At 42.3% G+C, this 20,471-nt stretch overlaps 1 protein-coding gene across 1 annotated transcript in view; it reads left to right on the top strand.

Annotated features, from left to right (window-relative positions):
- LOC117514898 (potassium/sodium hyperpolarization-activated cyclic nucleotide-gated channel 4-like) overlaps window positions 1–20,471 on the top strand; it is a 90,534-nt gene that overhangs the window by 36,866 nt on the left and 33,197 nt on the right. The window contains exon 5 of the mRNA XM_034175470.1: window positions 5,865–6,083. Coding sequence (XP_034031361.1) covers window positions 5,865–6,083 — 219 coding nt within the window. The remainder of the gene's footprint in view (window positions 1–5,864; window positions 6,084–20,471) is intronic.

The raw sequence follows: 20,471 nt of genomic DNA on the forward strand, positions 1-20,471 counted from the left end.
ATGCGCATGAAGGTTCAAGCTTGGCTGATGCAATCACACGTGATTCAAATCCATATGGTTTTTGAAAAAAATAAAAAGGTCGGATACTTTTCTCACAGACCTCGTATATTGTGAGTGTTACAAGCCAGGAAGCCAAGCACAGGAGGAGGGAGAGACTGCTGGAGCTAACGGGAGGCAGGAACGTCACACCCAAACACCACTTGTCTGGAACCAGCACAGAACAAGACCAGGTGGCACAGTGAAGCAGAGGGAACCAGGAGCTCTGAGGATGCAGGAAACACAGAGTTAGTTTAAGCCACAGAACCATAGAACAGACAATAATCCAGAGATGAGGCCGAAGAAACCCGTTGGCAAACTGAATTTCTGGCGTCTGAGAGTGTGGAGAGATGTGGTATTCATACAGGTGGTTAATGAGTGTGAGCAGGTGAATCCAATCAGTTCCTCAGGTGGCTCCAGCAGACACAGGAAGGGAGGGGGAGTGAGGCAGAAACAGCAGCAAACCAAGGCAGCACAACATCATGTGCAACTGATGTACATATTTAAGTCATATTTCCTTTGTTTCAGTGTAGGGTGCTCGTCAAACAAACAACATGAAAAAATAAGAAAACATCATCACCTGCAAACTTGACTCGGCGACAGCTTAGGCCCCCTGCTTTTCTCCCTTTATATAGCACCGCTTGGACACATATTGCGGCGCTTTGGGATTACCTTTCACTGCTATGCTGATGATACTCAGTTATACATGCCGATAACTGCTGGTCATCTCATCCACATAAAATCCTTAGAAGATTGCCTTGTGTCAGTGAGAAGCTGAATGTCTAGAAACTTCCTACTTTTAAACTCTGACAAGACTGAAATGATGGTTCTTGTTCCAGTGAGACATCTGCATCAATTTGATCAGTTAACGCTTAGCCTAGGCTCGTGTGTCATACATCACACGGACAAAGTGAGGAACCTTTGTGTAATTTTTGATCCTGTTGTCCTTTGGCCTCCATATTAGAAAATTACGAGGACTGCTTTCTTCTGCTTGCGAAATATAGTGAAGATTCATCCCATCCTGTCCCTACCGAGCTGACCTAATTAAACTTTATGTACCGGCCCGGGCTTTGCGTTCTCAGGGTGCAGAACTACTTTGTGTCCCTTGGGTGAATAAGAAGTCTGCGGGTCACAGAGCTTTCTCTTATCATGCCCCTGTTCTGTGGAATGATCTCCCTGCGTCAATAAAACAGTCAGATTCTGTAGAGACTATCAAGTCCAGACTTAAGACGCACTTATTTTCCCTTTCGTATGGCTAGCATACTGGCATAGTATAGTTCTACGCTTTTCACTCTTTTAATTCATTTTATTAGGAAACGGAGTGTGCCGCGGCCTCAACTTTACCTAAATTCTGGGTCTTTTAGTGAAGCTCGGGGCTAGTGGCTGGCGATCACCTTAGTATATCCTGTTTTTCTTGTTGTTTAATGCTGACAAATTATACTGTGTTTCTTCTCTTTCTGATGCTTGATTCTGTTTTTTCTCTCTGTTTAAGGTGCAGCTCCATCCAGAGTTGGGTGTGGTATTTGTGCTGGAGACCCTCCTGTCCTGTGCACCAACAGCTTTTCCTATATATTTGTTTTGTGAATTGTTCTGTAATTGATGTCTGTAGCATGGCCCAAGCTGAGGGTTGGCCCTTTGAGTCTGATCTGCTTGAGGTTTCTTCCCAGTAAAACTCACCTAAACTGTTGTTGTCTAAACCAGATATTCACAGTCACGGGACAAAAAAGTCCCAAAGTTTTTGTATTGTTTTCCATGTAATAAACATCTTATATAACAGATTTTCACTCATCGGATAAAATGTCCCGTCCGATTGCAATGTGTTTCCATTAAAAACCCCTCACATGTGGGACCGGAGTCATTTCCATGATGAAAAGCCAGACTGTTTATTTTTTTAACCCCATGCTCAAACTCAGAGCCACAGCCTGGACATGTGCATCAGGCTGCAGGCTGCGCAGTGAAAGCAGTTTGCTGCTTTCACTGCTTCTGTAGTGCGCACACCGTTTACATTTTGATAATGGATCAAATACATTTGGCAGAGAAAAATTTCAAGGATTCAAAGGATTCAAAAGGAGTTTATCGTCATATGCACATAAGGAATATGTTCCCTGCACAATGAAATGTTTACAGCATTTTACCCATCCTAATTGCCAGTTAGGAGTTTAGAGGAAATTTTGACCCAGTCATTCAATGAGGTGCACAACCCGATTCAGGATTCAACGTAGATGTTCAGTGCCTCCTGACTGTAACTAATCTGTTACATACATATCGCTCACATCGGATAAAATGTCCCATCCGCTCGCATTATATTTCCATTAAAAACCCAGAGCAGTCTGGATGTGCAGAGGTACAAATTAAAGTTCAGCGCTCTGACACTCACCGATTTGAGGAAAGTGGAATTGGACTCATTTCCCTGCATTAAAAGTCCGACCGTTTTTTTTTTTTTCAAACTGCGTTCAGACTTGGACCTGAAACCTGACGTGCACCTGTTAAATCAGACACAAACGGCTGTGATTTAACAGGTATCCGCTTTCAGTCCTTCGTCTACCATCATATTATGATAGTTTTTGCGGTACGCACGTTGATTACAAATGGATCAGAAAAGTCTGCAACTTTACAGCATAAAGTTGGTAAAAGAGGAAAATGTACAGCTTACCTTTGATTTGGAGGTGATGATTGTAGAAAGAAAAGCTTGCTGAGGGTCAAATTAGTCCAGAATAAACCATAATCCAGCAATGGAGAACTTTAAAACTGTCAAGCACAGCATTGCATGACACAAAGTTACAGCTGTGCAGCTGCTTAAATCAGGCTTTAAATTAATTAAATAAATCATCATGAATTGTAAATTTGATAGCTTAACTATTTTTATATTTATGTTGATAGCACCTGTACCTGAATGTGTTGCAGCATGTGGTTAAATGATTTTTAAAAAATTTTGAAAACATTAAATGTTCATTCAGTAGTTCAGTGAGGTTAGACCCAAAATGGCGTCATGTTCTGAGTTGATGCCATGCTCTCCATCTAGGCACACTACTTTGCCCCCTCTCCCCCCATAAAAATTGACTCATAACGTCCCATAATGACAACATGAAAAAAGTTTTTTTTAATTTTTGCAAAGTTATTAAAAATAAAAACAATAATAAATTACATGTGTATAAGTATTCACACCTGTTATGTGTCGGACGCAGCCCGGAGAACCGACCAGCGTTTGAAGGACCCAGTATAAAATAAGCAGAGCACGGTACAAAGGATAACAGAGTTTAATGAACATAACAGTGCTGTGAAAAAATATAAAAGTGCGCGGTCTGGCGTGGTGGTTTTGCGGTGCGCTCCCAGCAGCGCCAACGGTCCGGAGCCAGAACCAACCCGGACCCAAGGACCCCGCCGACACCCCCCAGGTGGCCGCGACAAACCGAGTCTGTGAAAGAAGGAATCATTATGTGAGTCCACACTCAACACACAGAGAGAACGCTCAAAGATGCACAAACAGCAAACACTTCCTGGCTTAATTACTAATCAGCTTCCCACCCTGCAGGCATAGAACACCCAGTTCACAAAACTCCACTGCAGAGGAAGCTGATTACACGACCAACATACAGCTCAATATAATAAGGTGTGAGGGACACCACATTTACTGACTGTATAAATGTTAGTCACAAAATCTAACGTACCTCAGGAAGTGTGCTGACGAGCGTGAGACCTCACCCCCTCCTCTTTCACAGACCATGCATCAAACCTGGACGTTCTCTGCATCCACTGATGATGAGATGGCTCCCGAGACGATGATCTCACCCGTCTGGTCACAAGGTCGAGTCTCTGGCAAATACACACTGTGTACTCCAGTCTTAAATGCCACCATGTTCCAATCCATGTAGATGCACCACAGCTGTGAGTCCTGACGAGCCGCAGGTGATCAGCCTCAGGTGATCAGGGTGAGGTCCTGATAAACTCAGCTACACAGCCACTCAGTCCCAAATGCAAGCCACCTGGAAGGAAAAACAAAAGACAGGACAAAAGACAGAAACAAAAAGGCAGCCAGGCCCCCCCAGCCATACAACACACACCCTTTGTTCAATACTTTGTTGATGCACCTTTGGCAGCAATTACAGCCTCAAGTCTTCTTGAATATGATGCCACAAGCTTGGCGCACCCATTGCCCATTCCACGCATAGCAAGCTTGGCAGCTTTGTCCATTCCTCTTTGCAGCACCTCTCAGTCTCCATCAGGTTGGATGGGGAGCATCGGTGCACAGCCATTTTCAGATCTCTCCAGAGATGTTCAGTTGGATTCAGGTCTGGGCTCTGGCTGGGTCACTCAAGGACATTCACAGAGATGTCCTGAAGCCACTCCTTTGATATCTTGGATGTGTGCTTAGTGTCTTTGTCCTGCTCAAAGATCTACTGTCCCTCCAGTCTGTCATCAAGAGCACTTTGGAGCAGGTTTTCATCCAGATGAATGCAGCAATCTGCATTCATCTTTCCCTCAATTCTGACTAGTCTCCCAGTTCCTGCCGCTGAAAAATATCCACGCAACATGATGCTGCCACCACCATGCTTCACTGTAGGGATGGTGCTTGGTGTTTTCCAAACATGACACCTGGCATTCACTCCAAAGAGTTCAATCTTTGTCTTCTCAGACCAAAGAATTTTGTTTCTCATAGTCTGAGAGTCCTTCAGGTGCCTTTGGCAAACTCCAGGCGGGCTGCCACTAAGGAGTGGCTTCTGTCTGGCCACTCTACCATACAGGCTTGATTGGTGGATTGCTGCAGAGATGGATGTCCTTATAGAAGTTTCTCCTCTCTCCAGAGAGGAATGCTGGAGCTCTGACAGAGTGACCATCGGGTTCTTGGTCACCTCCCTGATCAAGGCCCTTCTCCTACAATTGCTCAGTTTAGACAGCTCTAGGAAGAGTCCTGGTGAATCTCAACTTCTTCCATTTATGGATGATGGAGGCCACTGTGCTCATTGGGACTTTCAAAGCAGCAGAAATGTTTCTGTATCTTTCCCAGATTTGTGCTTCAAGACAATCCTGTCTCAGAGGTCTACAGACCGTTCCTTTGACTTCATGCTTTGATTGTGCTCTAGCATGCACTGTCAACTGTGGGATCTTATATGTAGACAGGTGTGTGCCTTTCGAAATCATGTACAGTCAGCTGAATTTACACCAGGTAGACTCCATTTAAGCTGTACAAACATCTCAAGAATGATCAGTGGAAACAGGATGCATCTGAGTTCAATTTTGAGAGTCTTGGCAAAGGATGTGAATACTTATGTACATGTGATTTTTTTTTTCTTTTTTTAATAAATTTGCAAAATCTACAAGAAAATTCACGTTGTCATTATTTGGGTATTGTCTGAATAATTTTGAGGAAAAAAAATGATTTCATCCATTTTATAATAAGGCTGCAAAAAAAAGGAAAAAGTGCAGTACTGTGAGTACTTCCTGGATGCACGGTAGGTTGGGGTTGAGTAAGTTAAATAATGAGAATTATCTATTGTAATTTCCTTTAGTCTAAGTTGTCATTTTGTCTTATTTTGTCAATCTTGTTCAAATATCAGTTCAACAATCAAATATATTGAATTTGGAGTGATATAAAAGAGAGCAAATCTCACATTGATTAAACTAGAAGCTGTGAATGATTTCTATTTTTCCTTTGAGTAGTTTATTATCAGTGTAAAGCGTTGATTAATTTTTGGCTGATCATCTAATCTTTTACTTAAATTAATGTTTCAGCTCTGACCAGAGTCTTAATCTCTGAATTGGCTCACAGAGATGTGTTATAGGATAAATGTCATTAATTCTGATTATGTTTCTCTTTTCATCCCTTACAGAATGACACATGGGGTCAACAGTACTCCTATGCCCTGTTCAAGGCCATGAGTCACATGCTGTGCATTGGTTATGGCCTATACCCCCCTATAGGTATGGTTGATGTGTGGCTCACCATCCTCAGCATGATTGTGGGTGCTACCTGCTTTGCCATGTTTGTAGGACATGCAACAGCACTCATTCAGTCTCTGGACTCATGCAGGAGGCAGTACCAAGAAAAGGTGTGTGTCTATTTACATGAATGACTGAGATATGCCACATATGTTGTGTTCTATTACACAACATATGCAGTTAATGTTATAGCTGTAGAAAAGTGTCACTATGACATAGTGGCAAATATGTCATATATGAGATACAGCGAGTAAAATCAGTATTGAACACGTCACCATTTTTCTCAGTAAATATATTTCTAAAGGTGCTATTGACATGAACTTTGCTCCAGATGTTGCTAACAACTCAAGTAATCCACACATGTAAAAAACCCAAACTATAGATGTCCATAAACTAAGTTATGTGTAATAATGTGAAATGACACAGGAAAAAAGTATTGAGCACCTGAAGAAAGGGAGGTGCAAAAAGGCATGGAAAGCCAAGACACCTGTTGTGAAAGTGTAGTGACACGGACCCACAACAGGGGGCGCAAATGAACGGCCAATAGATGAGCCAAAAGGTAACAATTTAATGTTGTGAAATGTGCACAACGAACATACAGACAATCTCAGAATATAATTACAGTCAATCCACAAAGGTGACGTGTGGGAGGGCTCGAGGATAGAAGACGTCTGTCCTGAGAAGAGCCGGAACCACACGATTTCCGCCGCCACAGAACCTGGTGAATACTGGAGCCGCCAAGTCCCGAATTCCCAGGTGATCACCGTCCCCGACTGTCGGATCTGGTACTGCTGGCGAGAACAAAGACAGTCAAGTGTGGGTGTGTGTACACCCAGTAACAACAGCGGTGGGAATGCCACCTCCACCTCTCACTCAATAACTGCAGAGTACTGTAGATTCCTCAGGGAAAAAGAGTGCCTTCAATGCTCTCTCAGCTTTCACCGACGGAGGTACCAGTACTCCTGCAAACACTCACAATATACAAATATTGCAATCACAAATGGCTGAGGATATTACCTCCAATGAAGTATGATATCTCGGCAACGAGGTGGAGATGACGTCTGGTCTTTATGGAGTGAGAGGACGTTGAGTAGATGGGTGACAGCTGTCAAGAGGTAATGAGTGACAGCTGTCACCCCCGGCTGTGTCCATGGCAGCAGCGCCCTCTCTGCCTGAAGCCCGCACTTCAGGCAGGGTGCCCTCTGGTGGTGGGCCAGCAGTACCTCCTCTTCTGGCGGCCCACACACAACAACACCAGCTGAAATCTGTCTGTAATTAGACAGCAATCCTGCCCCTTGTCAGTGCAAATTAATATAAGATACTTCAGTCCCAACTGATGGCCTACTAAAAGGTCATAATCAAGGTGTCACACAAGAAACATCTCATGATGGATAAAAGCAAAGAGCTCTCTCAAAATCTTTGCAACCTTATTGCAGCTTCAGAAACACCTGGAATTAGCTGGTACAATTACTTCAAAGGAAACAATAAGTAATGCACTCAACCACCATGGCCTTTATGCACGCTCACCACACAAGACTTCATTGCTGATGAAAAAGCATGTTGGAAGGTTCTTTAAAGTTTGCTGCGCAACATTTAGACAATAAGTAGAATACTGGAACAATGTAGTCTGGTCAGATGAGATCAAAACTGAACTTTCTCGATGCTATAATACACACCACAAATGACACTGCACATCACCCCAAAAACTCCATACCAACAGTTATATTTGGAGGTGGGAACATCATGGTGTAGGGCAGTTTTTCAGCATCTAGCACTGCCAAACGTTATATAATTGAAGGAAGGATGAATGGAAAAATGTACTGAGTCATTCTTGATAAAAATTTGCTAGGATGATGAAAATGGAAAGAGGGTGGACATTTCAGCAAGACAGTTAACCCAAATACACAGCCAAGTAAACTCTCAATTGGTTTCAGAGAATGAAAATAAAGCTGCTAGAATGGCCCAGCCAATCACCTGACTTCAATCCAATGAAAATCTCTGGAAATAACCAAAGATCAGAGTTCATAGAAGAGGTCCACAGAACTTTCAAGATTTGAAGACTGTCTGTCTGGAAGAATGGGCCAAATTCACACCTGAGCAATGCATAAGACTAATTTGTCCACGCAGGAGGCATCTACAAGTCGTCAATACCAGCAAAGGCGTTGGTTCAAAGTTAAATCTGGGAGGAGACACCGGGGAAGACCAAGGACTAGGTGGAGAGATTATATCTCCACACTGGTCTGGGAATGCCTCGGGATCCCACAGTCAGAGGTGGTCAGTGTGGAACGGGAAAGGGAAGTCTGGGGTCCCCTGCTGGAGCTGTTGCACCCGCGACCCGAACCTGGAAAAGCGGTTGAAGATGAGTGATGAGTGAGTGAGTGTTTAATTTTTTCCCTGTCATTCTATTTTAATACACATAACTTCTGTACTTATTGTTTTGGTTCCTTTGTATGTGTGGATTACTTGGGTTGTTAAAGACGTCTAATGAAAATTTTATTTCAATAGCACCTTCAGAAATACATTTACTGAGAAAAATGGTGGCATGCACAATACTTAATTTTCCCGCTGTATAAATCCAAAAGTGGATGTGGACACACACTCTTTTGGTTTGTGGTAGAATTAAAAAAACATTTCCTCAGAATGGCACATGACTGGCAAATTAGCCAAAGGCCCATGTAGACATTAAGGGCCCGAACTTGATGGTGGCTGCAAAAATGATCTCTGCAGATTGCAAAAATCCACTTGAGGCATGCCCAAGCACACATTATTTTTTAAGAGCAGGCTATATCATTTGTAGATGAATCCTTGGTGATCTAGCCAGTCAAGAGCAAGGAAAGATGAAAAATGTGCTTGTTAGGGATTCCTGAGGACCGGAACTGGGAACCACTGATCTAGGGAAAGTGGCTGCAGGCCATAAAAATGACGACTGCTTCAGATGGAAGCCAGTAAGGACACGTGTTGTGTTGTGCACTGGATTTGCGCTGGATAGAAGATCAGGCCCAATGATTCTGAACATCACTGTAAACATGGCTGTCAGTATCTGGCACTTAGTTGTAGCGGCTAATACAAGGTTTTCATAACCTACATAATAATACTGTTTAAAATGCTGATACAGTAGTGTTCAGAATAGTAGTAGTGCTATGTGACTAAAAGGATTAATTCAGGTTTTGAGTATATTTCTTACTGTTACATGGGAAACAAGGTACCAGAAGATTCAGTAGATTCTCACAAATCCAACATGACCAAGCATTCATGATATGCACACTCTTAAGGCTATGAAATTGGGCTATTAGTAAAAAAAAAAAAGTAGAAAAGAGGGTGTTCACAATAATAGTAGTGTGGCATTCAGTCAGTGAGTTTGTCAGTTTTGTGGAACAAACAGGTGTGAATCAGGTGTCCCCTATTTAAGGATGAAGCCAGCACCTGTTGAACATGCTTTTCTCTTTGAAAGCCTGAGGAAAATGGGACGTTCAAGACATTGTTCAGAAGAACAGCGTAGTTTGATTAAAAAGTTGATTGGAGAGGGGAAAACTTATACGCAGGTGCAAAGAATTATAGGCTGTTCATCTATAATGATCTCCAATGCTTTAAAATGGACAAAAAAACCAGAGATGCGTGGAAGAAAATGGAAAACAACCATCAAAATGGATAGAAGAATAATCAGAATGGCAAAGGCTCACCCATTGATCAGCTCCAGGATGATCAAAGACAGTCTGGAGTTACCTGTAAGTGCTGTGACAGAAGACGCCTGTATGAAACTAATTTATTTGTTAAATAAAAGACGTGCAGAAGAGGTTACAATTTGCCAAAGAACACATCAACTGGCCTAAAGAGAAATGGAGGAATATTTTGTGGACTGATGAGAGTAAAATTGTTCTTTTTGGGTCCAAGGGCCGCAGACAGTTTGTGAGACGACCCCCAAACTCTGAATTCAAGCCACAGTTCACAGTGAAGACAGTGAAGCATGGTGGTGCAAGCATCATGATATGGGCATGTTTCTCCTACTACAACCCCTGGCAAAAATTATGGAATCACCGGCCTCAGAGGATGTTCATTCAGTTGTTTAATTTTGTAGAAAAAAGAAGATCACAGACATGACACAAAACTAAAGTCATTTAACTCATAACGTCCCATAATGACAACATGAAAAAAGTTTTTTTTAATTTTTGCAAAGTTATTAAAAATAAAAACAATAATAAATTACATGTGTATAAGTATTCACACCTGTTATGTGTCGGACGCAGCCCGGAGAACCGACCAGCGTTTGAAGGACCCAGTATAAAATAAGCAGAGCACGGTACAAAGGATAACAGAGTTTAATGAACATAACAGTGCTGTGAAAAAATATAAAAGTGCGCGGTCTGGCGTGGTGGTTTTGCGGTGCGCTCCCAGCAGCGCCAACGGTCCGGAGCCAGAACCAACCCGGACCCAAGGACCCCGCCGACACCCCCCAGGTGGCCGCGACAAACCGAGTCTGTGAAAGAAGGAATCATTATGTGAGTCCACACTCAACACACAGAGAGAACGCTCAAAGATGCACAAACAGCAAACACTTCCTGGCTTAATTACTAATCAGCTTCCCACCCTGCAGGCATAGAACACCCAGTTCACAAAACTCCACTGCAGAGGAAGCTGATTACACGACCAACATACAGCTCAATATAATAAGGTGTGAGGGACACCACATTTACTGACTGTATAAATGTTAGTCACAAAATCTAACGTACCTCAGGAAGTGTGCTGACGAGCGTGAGACCTCACCCCCTCCTCTTTCACAGACCATGCATCAAACCTGGACGTTCTCTGCATCCACTGATGATGAGATGGCTCCCGAGACGATGATCTCACCCGTCTGGTCACAAGGTCGAGTCTCTGGCAAATACACACTGTGTACTCCAGTCTTAAATGCCACCATGTTCCAATCCATGTAGATGCACCACAGCTGTGAGTCCTGACGAGCCGCAGGTGATCAGCCTCAGGTGATCAGGGTGAGGTCCTGATAAACTCAGCTACACAGCCACTCAGTCCCAAATGCAAGCCACCTGGAAGGAAAAACAAAAGACAGGACAAAAGACAGAAACAAAAAGGCAGCCAGGCCCCCCCAGCCATACAACACACACCCTTTGTTCAATACTTTGTTGATGCACCTTTGGCAGCAATTACAGCCTCAAGTCTTCTTGAATATGATGCCACAAGCTTGGCGCACCCATTGCCCATTCCACGCATAGCAAGCTTGGCAGCTTTGTCCATTCCTCTTTGCAGCACCTCTCAGTCTCCATCAGGTTGGATGGGAGCATCGGTGCACAGCCATTTTCAGATCTCTCCAGAGATGTTCAGTTGGATTCAGGTCTGGGCTCTGGCTGGGTCACTCAAGGACATTCACAGAGATGTCCTGAAGCCACTCCTTTGATATCTTGGATGTGTGCTTAGTGTCTTTGTCCTGCTCAAAGATCTACTGTCCCTCCAGTCTGTCATCAAGAGCACTTTGGAGCAGGTTTTCATCCAGATGAATGCAGCAATCTGCATTCATCTTTCCCTCAATTCTGACTAGTCTCCCAGTTCCTGCCGCTGAAAAATATCCACGCAACATGATGCTGCCACCACCATGCTTCACTGTAGGGATGGTGCTTGGTGTTTTCCAAACATGACACCTGGCATTCACTCCAAAGAGTTCAATCTTTGTCTTCTCAGACCAAAGAATTTTGTTTCTCATAGTCTGAGAGTCCTTCAGGTGCCTTTTGGCAAACTCCAGGCGGGCTGCCACTAAGGAGTGGCTTCTGTCTGGCCACTCTACCATACAGGCTTGATTGGTGGATTGCTGCAGAGATGGATGTCCTTATAGAAGTTTCTCCTCTCTCCAGAGAGGAATGCTGGAGCTCTGACAGAGTGACCATCGGGTTCTTGGTCACCTCCCTGATCAAGGCCCTTCTCCTACAATTGCTCAGTTTAGACAGCTCTAGGAAGAGTCCTGGTGAATCTCAACTTCTTCCATTTATGGATGATGGAGGCCACTGTGCTCATTGGGACTTTCAAAGCAGCAGAAATGTTTCTGTATCTTTCCCAGATTTGTGCTTCAAGACAATCCTGTCTCAGAGGTCTACAGACCGTTCCTTTGACTTCATGCTTTGATTGTGCTCTAGCATGCACTGTCAACTGTGGGATCTTATATGTAGACAGGTGTGTGCCTTTCGAAATCATGTACAGTCAGCTGAATTTACACCAGGTAGACTCCATTTAAGCTGTACAAACATCTCAAGAATGATCAGTGGAAACAGGATGCATCTGAGTTCAATTTTGAGAGTCTTGGCAAAGGATGTGAATACTTATGTACATGTGATTTTTTTTTTCTTTTTTTAATAAATTTGCAAAATCTACAAGAAAATTCACGTTGTCATTATTTGGGTATTGTCTGAATAATTTTGAGGAAAAAAAATGATTTCATCCATTTTATAATAAGGCTGCAAAAAAAAAGGAAAAAGTGCAGTACTGTGAGTACTTCCTGGATGCACGGTAGGTTGGGGTTGAGTAAGTTAAATAATGAGAATTATCTATTGTAATTTCCTTTAGTCTAAGTTGTCATTTTGTCTTATTTTGTCAATCTTGTTCAAATATCAGTTCAACAATCAAATATATTGAATTTGGAGTGATATAAAAGAGAGCAAATCTCACATTGATTAAACTAGAAGCTGTGAATGATTTCTATTTTTCCTTTGAGTAGTTTATTATCAGTGTAAAGCGTTGATTAATTTTTGGCTGCATCATCTAATCTTTTACTTAAATTAATGTTTCAGCTCTGACCAGAGTCTTAATCTCTGAATTGGCTCACAGAGATGTGTTATAGGATAAATGTCATTAATTCTGATTATGTTTCTCTTTTCATCCCTTACAGAATGACACATGGGGTCAACAGTACTCCTATGCCCTGTTCAAGGCCATGAGTCACATGCTGTGCATTGGTTATGGCCTATACCCCCCTATAGGTATGGTTGATGTGTGGCTCACCATCCTCAGCATGATTGTGGGTGCTACCTGCTTTGCCATGTTTGTAGGACATGCAACAGCACTCATTCAGTCTCTGGACTCATGCAGGAGGCAGTACCAAGAAAAGGTGTGTGTCTATTTACATGAATGACTGAGATATGGCCACATATGTTGTGTTCTATTACACAACATATGCAGTTAATGTTATAGCTGTAGAAAAGTGTCACTATGACATAGTGGCAAATATGTCATATATGAGATACAGCGAGTAAAATTCAGTATTGAACACGTCACCATTTTTCTCAGTAAATATATTTCTAAAGGTGCTATTGACATGAACTTTGCTCCAGATGTTGCTAACAACTCAAGTAATCCACACATGTAAAAAACCCAAACTATAGATGTCCATAAACTAAGTTATGTGTAATAATGTGAAATGACACAGGAAAAAAGTATTGAGCACCTGAAGAAAGGGAGGTGCAAAAAGGCATGGAAAGCCAAGACACCTGTTGTGAAGTGTAGTGACACGGACCCACAACAGGGGGCGCAAATGAACGGCCAATAGATGAGCCAAAAGGTAACAATTTAATGTTGTGAAATGTGCACAACGAACATACAGACAATCTCAGAATATAATTACAGTCAATCCACAAAGGTGACGTGTGGGAGGGCTCGAGGATAGAAGACGTCTGTCCTGAGAAGAGCCGGAACCACACGATTTCCGCCGCCACAGAACCTGGTGAATACTGGAGCCGCCAAGTCCCGAATTCCCAGGTGATCACCGTCCCCGACTGTCGGATCTGGTACTGCTGGCGAGAACAAAGACAGTCAAGTGTGGGTGTGTGTACACCCAGTAACAACAGCGTGGGAATGCCACCATCCACCTCTCACTCAATAACTGCAGAGTACTGTAGATTCCTCAGGGAAAAAGAGTGCCTTCAATGCTCTCTCAGCTTTCACCGACGGAGGTACCAGTACTCCTGCAAACACTCACAATATACAAATATTGCAATCACAAATGGCTGAGGATATTACCTCCAATGAAGTATGATATCCTCGGCAACGAGGTGGAGATGACGTCTGGTCTTTATGGAGTGAGAGGACGTTGAGTAGATGGGTGACAGCTGTCAAGAGGTAATGAGTGACAGCTTTCACCCCCGGCTGTGTCCATGGGCAGCAGCGCCCTCTCTGCCTGAAGCCCGCACTTCAGGCAGGGTGCCCTGTTGTGTGTGGGCCAGCAGTACCTCCTCTTCTGGCGGCCCACACACAACAACACCAGCTGAAATCTGTCTGTAATTAGACAGCAATCCTGCCCCTTGTCAGGTGCAAATTAATATAAGATACTTCAGTCCCAACTGATGGCCTACTAAAAGGTCATAATCAAGGTGTCACACAAGAAACATCTCATGATGGATAAAAGCAAAGAGCTCTCTCAAAATCTTTGCAACCTTATTGCAGCTTCAGAAACACCTGGAATTAGCTGGTACAATTACTTCAAAGGAAACAATAAGTAATGCACTCAACCACCATGGCCTTTATGCACGCTCACCACACAAGACTTCATTGCTGATGAAAAAGCATGTTGGAAGGTTCTTTAAAGTTTGCTGCGCAACATTTAGACAATAAGTAGAATACTGGAACAATGTAGTCTGGTCAGATGAGATCAAAACTGAACTTTCTCGATGCTATAATACACACCACAAATGACACTGCACATCACCCCAAAAACTCCATACCAACAGTTATATTTGGAGGTGGGAACATCATGGTGTAGGGCAGTTTTTTCAGCATCTAGCACTGCCAAACGTTATATAATTGAAGGAAGGATGAATGGAAAAATGTACTGAGTCATTCTTGATAAAAATTTGCTAGGATGATGAAAATGGAAAGAGGGTGGACATTTCAGCAAGACAGTTAACCCAAATACACAGCCAAGTAAACTCTCAATTGGTTTCAGAGAATGAAAATAAAGCTGCTAGAATGGCCCAGCCAATCACCTGACTTCAATCCAATGAAAATCTCTGGAAATAACCAAAGATCAGAGTTCATAGAAGAGGTCCACAGAACTTTCAAGATTTGAAGACTGTCTGTCTGGAAGAATGGGCCAAATTCACACCTGAGCAATGCATAAGACTAATTTGTCCACGCAGGAGGCATCTACAAGTCGTCAATACCAGCAAAGGCGTTGGTTCAAAGTTAAATCTGGGAGGAGACACCGGGGAAGACCAAGGACTAGGTGGAGAGATTATATCTCCACACTGGTCTGGGAATGCCTCGGGATCCCACAGTCAGAGGTGGTCAGTGTGGAACGGGAAAGGGAAGTCTGGGGTTCCCCTGCTGGAGCTGTTGCACCCGCGACCCGAACCTGGAAAAGCGGTTGAAGATGAGTGATGAGTGAGTGAGTGTTTAATTTTTTCCCTGTCATTCTATTTTAATACACATAACTTCTGTACTTATTGTTTGGTTCCTTTGTATGTGTGGATTACTTGGGTTGTTAAAGACGTCTAATGAAAATTTTATTTCAATAGCACCTTCAGAAATACATTTACTGAGAAAAATGGTGGCATGCACAATACTTAATTTTCCCGCTGTATAAATCCAAAAGTGGATGTGGACACACACTCTTTTGGTTTGTGGTAGAATTAAAAAAACATTTCCTCAGAATGGCACATGACTGGCAAATTAGCCAAAGGCCCATGTAGACATTAAGGGCCCGAACTTGATGGTGGCTGCAAAAATGATCTCTGCAGATTGCAAAAATCCACTTGAGGCATGCCCAAGCACACATTATTTTTTAAGAGCAGGCTATATCATTTGTAGATGAATCCTTGGTGATCTAGCCAGTCAAGAGCAAGGAAAGATGAAAATGTGCTTGTTAGGGATTCCTGAGGACCGGAACTGGGAACCACTGATCTAGGGAAAGTGGCTGCAGGCCATAAAAATGACGACTGCTTCAGATGGAAGCCAGTAAGGACACGTGTTGTGTTGTGCACTGGATTTGCGCTGGATAGAAGATCAGGCCCAATGATTCTGAACATCACTGTAAACATGGCTGTCAGTATCTGGCACTTAGTTGTAGCGGCTAATACAAGGTTTTCATAACCTACATAATAATACTGTTTAAAATGCTGATACAGTAGTGTTCAGAATAGTAGTAGTGCTATGTGACTAAAAGGATTAATTCAGGTTTTGAGTATATTTCTTACTGTTACATGGGAAACAAGGTACCAGAAGATTCAGTAGATTCTCACAATCCAACATGACCAAGCATTCATGATATGCACACTCTTAAGGCTATGAAATTGGGCTATAGTAAAAAAAAAAAGTAGAAAAGAGGGTGTTCACAATAATAGTAGTGTGGCATTCAGTCAGTGAGTTTGTCAGTTTTGTGGAACAAACAGGTGTGAATCAGGTGTCCCCTATTTAAGGATGAAGCCAGCACCTGTTGAACATGCTTTTCTCTTTGAAAGCCTGAGGAAAATGGGACGTTCAAGACATTGTTCAGAAGAACAGCGTAGTTTGATTAAAAAGTTGATTGGAGAGGGGAAAACTTATACGCAGGTGCAAAGAATTATAGGCTGTTCATCTATAATGATCTCCAATGCTTTAAAATGGACAAAAAAAACCAGAGATGCGTGGAAGAAAATGGAAAACAACCATCAAAATGGATAGAAGAATAATCAGAATGGCAAAGGCTCACCCATTGATCAGCTCCAGGATGATCAAAGACAGTCTGGAGTTACCTGTAAGTGCTGTGACAGAAGACGCCTGTATGAAACTAATTTATTTGTTAAATAAAGACGTGCAGAAGAGGTTACAATTTGCCAAAGAACACATCAACTGGCCTAAAGAGAAATGGAGGAATATTTTGTGGACTGATGAGAGTAAAATTGTTCTTTTTGGGTCCAAGGGCCGCAGACAGTTTGTGAGACGACCCCCAAACTCTGAATTCAAGCCACAGTTCACAGTGAAGACAGTGAAGCATGGTGGTGCAAGCATCATGATATGGGCATGTTTCTCCTACTACAACCCCTGGCAAAAATTATGGAATCACCGGCCTCAGAGGATGTTCATTCAGTTGTTTAATTTTGTAGAAAAAAGAAGATCACAGACATGACACAAAACTAAAGTCATTTAAAATAGCAACTATCTGGCTTTAAGAAACACTATAAGAAATCAGGAAAAAAAATTGTGGCAGTCAGTAACGGTTACTTTTTTAGACCAAGCAGAGGGAAAAAAATATGGACTCACTCATTTCTGAGGAATAAATTATGGAATCACCCTGTAAATTTTGGTTATTGGCGACTCTGTTTTGAGAAATGTGAAGTTAGCGACACCAGCAACCATAGTCAGTTGTCTTCCGGGGGCCAGAGCAGGCGACATCGAAGGAAATTTGAAACTGCTGGCTAAGGCTAAGCGTAAATTTGGTAAGATTGTAATTCACGTCGGCAGTAATGACACCCGGTTACGCCAATCGGAGGTCACTAAAATTAACATTGAATCGGTGTGTAACTTTGCAAAACCAATGTCGGACTCTGTAGTTTTCTATGGGCCCCTCCCCAATCGGACCGGGAGTGACATGTTTAGCCGCATGTTCTCCTTGAATTGCTGGCTGTCTGAGTGGTGTCCAAAAAATGAGGTGGGCTTCATAGATAATTGGCAAAGCTTCTGGGGAAAACCTGGTCTTGTTAGGAGAGACGGCATCCATCCCACTTTGGATGGAGCAGCTCTCATTTCTAGAAATCTGGCCAATTTTCTTAAATCCTCCAAACCGTGACTATCCAGGGTTGGGACCAGGAAGCAGAGCTGTAGTCTTACACACCTCTCTGCAGCTTCTCTCCCCCTGCCATCCCCTCATTACCCCATCCCCGTAGAGACGGTGTCTGCTCCCAAACCACCAATAACGAGCAAAATCTATTTAAGCATAAAAATTCAAAAAGAAAAAATAATATAGCACCTTCAACTGCACCACAGACTAAAACAGTTAAATGTGGTCAATTAAACATTAGGTCTCTCTCTTCTAAGTCCCTGTTAGTAAATGATATAATAATTGATCAACATATTGATTTATTCTGCCTTACAGAAACCTGGTTACAGCAGGATGAATATGTTCGTTTAAATGAGTCAACACCCCCGAGTCACACTAACTGCCAGAACGCTCGTAGCACGGGCCGAGGTGGAGGATTAGCAGCAATCTTCCATTCCAGCTTATTAATTAATCAAAAACCCAGACAGAGCTTTAATTCATTTGAAAGCTTGACTCTTAGTCTTGTCCATCCAAATTGGAAGTCCCAAAAAACAGTTTTATTTGTTGTTATCTATTGTCCTCCTGGTCGTTACTGTGAGTTTCTCTGTGAAATTTCAGAACTTTTGTCTGACTTAGTGCTTAGCTCAGATAAGATAATTATAGTGGGCGATTTTAACATCCACACAGATGCTGAGAATGACAGCCTCAACACTGCATTTAATCTATTATTAGACTCAATTGGCTTTGCTCAAAATGTAAATGAGTCCACCCACCACTTTAATCATATCTTAGATCTTGTTCTGACTTATGGTATGGAAATTGAAGACTTAACAGTATTCCCTGAAAACTCCCTTCTGTCTGATCATTTCTTAATAACATTTACATTTACTCTGATGGACTACCCAGCAGTGGGGAATAAGTTTCATTACACTAGAAGTCTTTCAGAAAGTGCTGTAACTAGGTTTAAGGATATGTTTCCTTCTTTATGTTCCCTAATGCCATATACCAACACAGTGCAGAGTAGCTACCTAAACTCTGTAAGTGAGATAGAGTATCTCGTCAATAGTTTTACATCCTCATTGAAGACAACTTTGGATGCTGTAGCTCCTCTGAAAAAGAGAGCTTTAAATCAGAAGTGCCTGACTCCGTGGTATAACTCACAAACTCGCAGCTTAAAGCAGATAACCCGTACGTTGGAGAGGAAATGGCGTCTCACTAATTTAGAAGATCTTCACTTAGCCTGGAAAAAGAGTCTGTTGCTCTATAAAAAAGCCCTCCGTAAAGCTAGGACATCTTACCACTCATCACTAATTGAAGAAAATAAGAACAACCCCAGGTTTCTTTTCAGCACTGTAGCCAGGCTGACAAAGAGTCAGAGCTCTTTTGAGCCGAGTATTCCTTTAACTTTAACTAGTAATGACTTCATGACTTTCTTTGCTAATAAAATTTTAACTATTAGAGAAAAAATTACTCATAACCATCCCAAAGACGTATCGTTATCTTTGACTGCTTTCAGTGATGCCGGTATTTGGTTAGACTCTTTCTCTCCGATTGTTCTGTCTGAGTTATTTTCATTAGTTACTTCATCCAAACCATCAACATGTCTATTAGACCCCATTCCTACCAGGCTGCTCAAGGAAGCCCTACCATTATTTAATGCTTCAATCTTAAATATGATCAATCTATCTTTATTAGTTGGCTATGTACCACAGGCTTTTAAGGTGGCAGTAATTAAACCATTACTTAAAAAGCCATCACTTGACCCAGCTATCTTAGCCAATTATAGGCCAATCTCCAACCTTCCTTTTCTCTCAAAAATTCTTGAAAGGGTAGTTGTTAAACAGCTAACTGATCATCTGCAGAGGAATGGTCTATTTGAAGAGTTTCAGTCAGGTTTTAGAATTCATCATAGTACAGAAACAGCATTAGTGAAGGTTACAAATAATCTTCTTATGGCCTCAGACAGTGGACTCATCTCTGTGCTTGTTCTGTTAGACCTCAGTGCTGCTTTTGATACTGTTGACCATAACATTTTATTACAGAGATTAGAGCATGCCATAGGTATTAAGGCACTGTGTTGCGGTGGTTCGAATCATATTTATCTAATAGATTACAATTTGTTCATGTAAATGGGGAATCTTCTTCACAGACTAAGGTTAATTATGGAGTTCCACAAGATTCTGTGCTAGGACCAATTTTATTCACTTTATACATGCTTCCCTTAGGCAGTATTATTAGACGGCATTGCTTAAATTTTCATTGTTACGCAGATGATACCCAGCTTTATCTACCCATGAAGCCAGAGGACACACACCAATTAGCTAAGCTGCAGGATTGTCTTACAGACATAAGGACATGGATGACCTCTAATTTCCTGCTTTTAAACTCAGATAAAACTGAAGTTATTGTACTTGGCCCCACAAATCTTAGAAACATGGTGTCTAACCAGATCCTTACTCTGGATGGCATTACCCTGACGTCTTGTTGTGAAAGTGTAGGAACACGGACCCACAACAGGGGGCGCAAATGAACGGACAATGGAGGAGTCAAATAACACTGTTTTTACTGTTGTGAAACAGGCACAACAAATACAACCGATTACAATATGGAGATTGAGCTTAATTACAACGGTGTCGTGTGGGCAGGCTCGACGATAGGAGACGTCTGTCCAAGTCGAACCGGAACCAACCCGATTTCCTCTGCCACCGAACCCCGGGAATACTGTAGCCGCCAAGTCCCGAATTCCCAGGTGGCCACTGCCTCCGCTCGT

This window comes from Thalassophryne amazonica, chromosome 8 (genome assembly GCF_902500255.1).
Source record: "Thalassophryne amazonica chromosome 8, fThaAma1.1, whole genome shotgun sequence".
NCBI lineage: Eukaryota > Metazoa > Chordata > Actinopteri > Batrachoidiformes > Batrachoididae > Thalassophryne > Thalassophryne amazonica.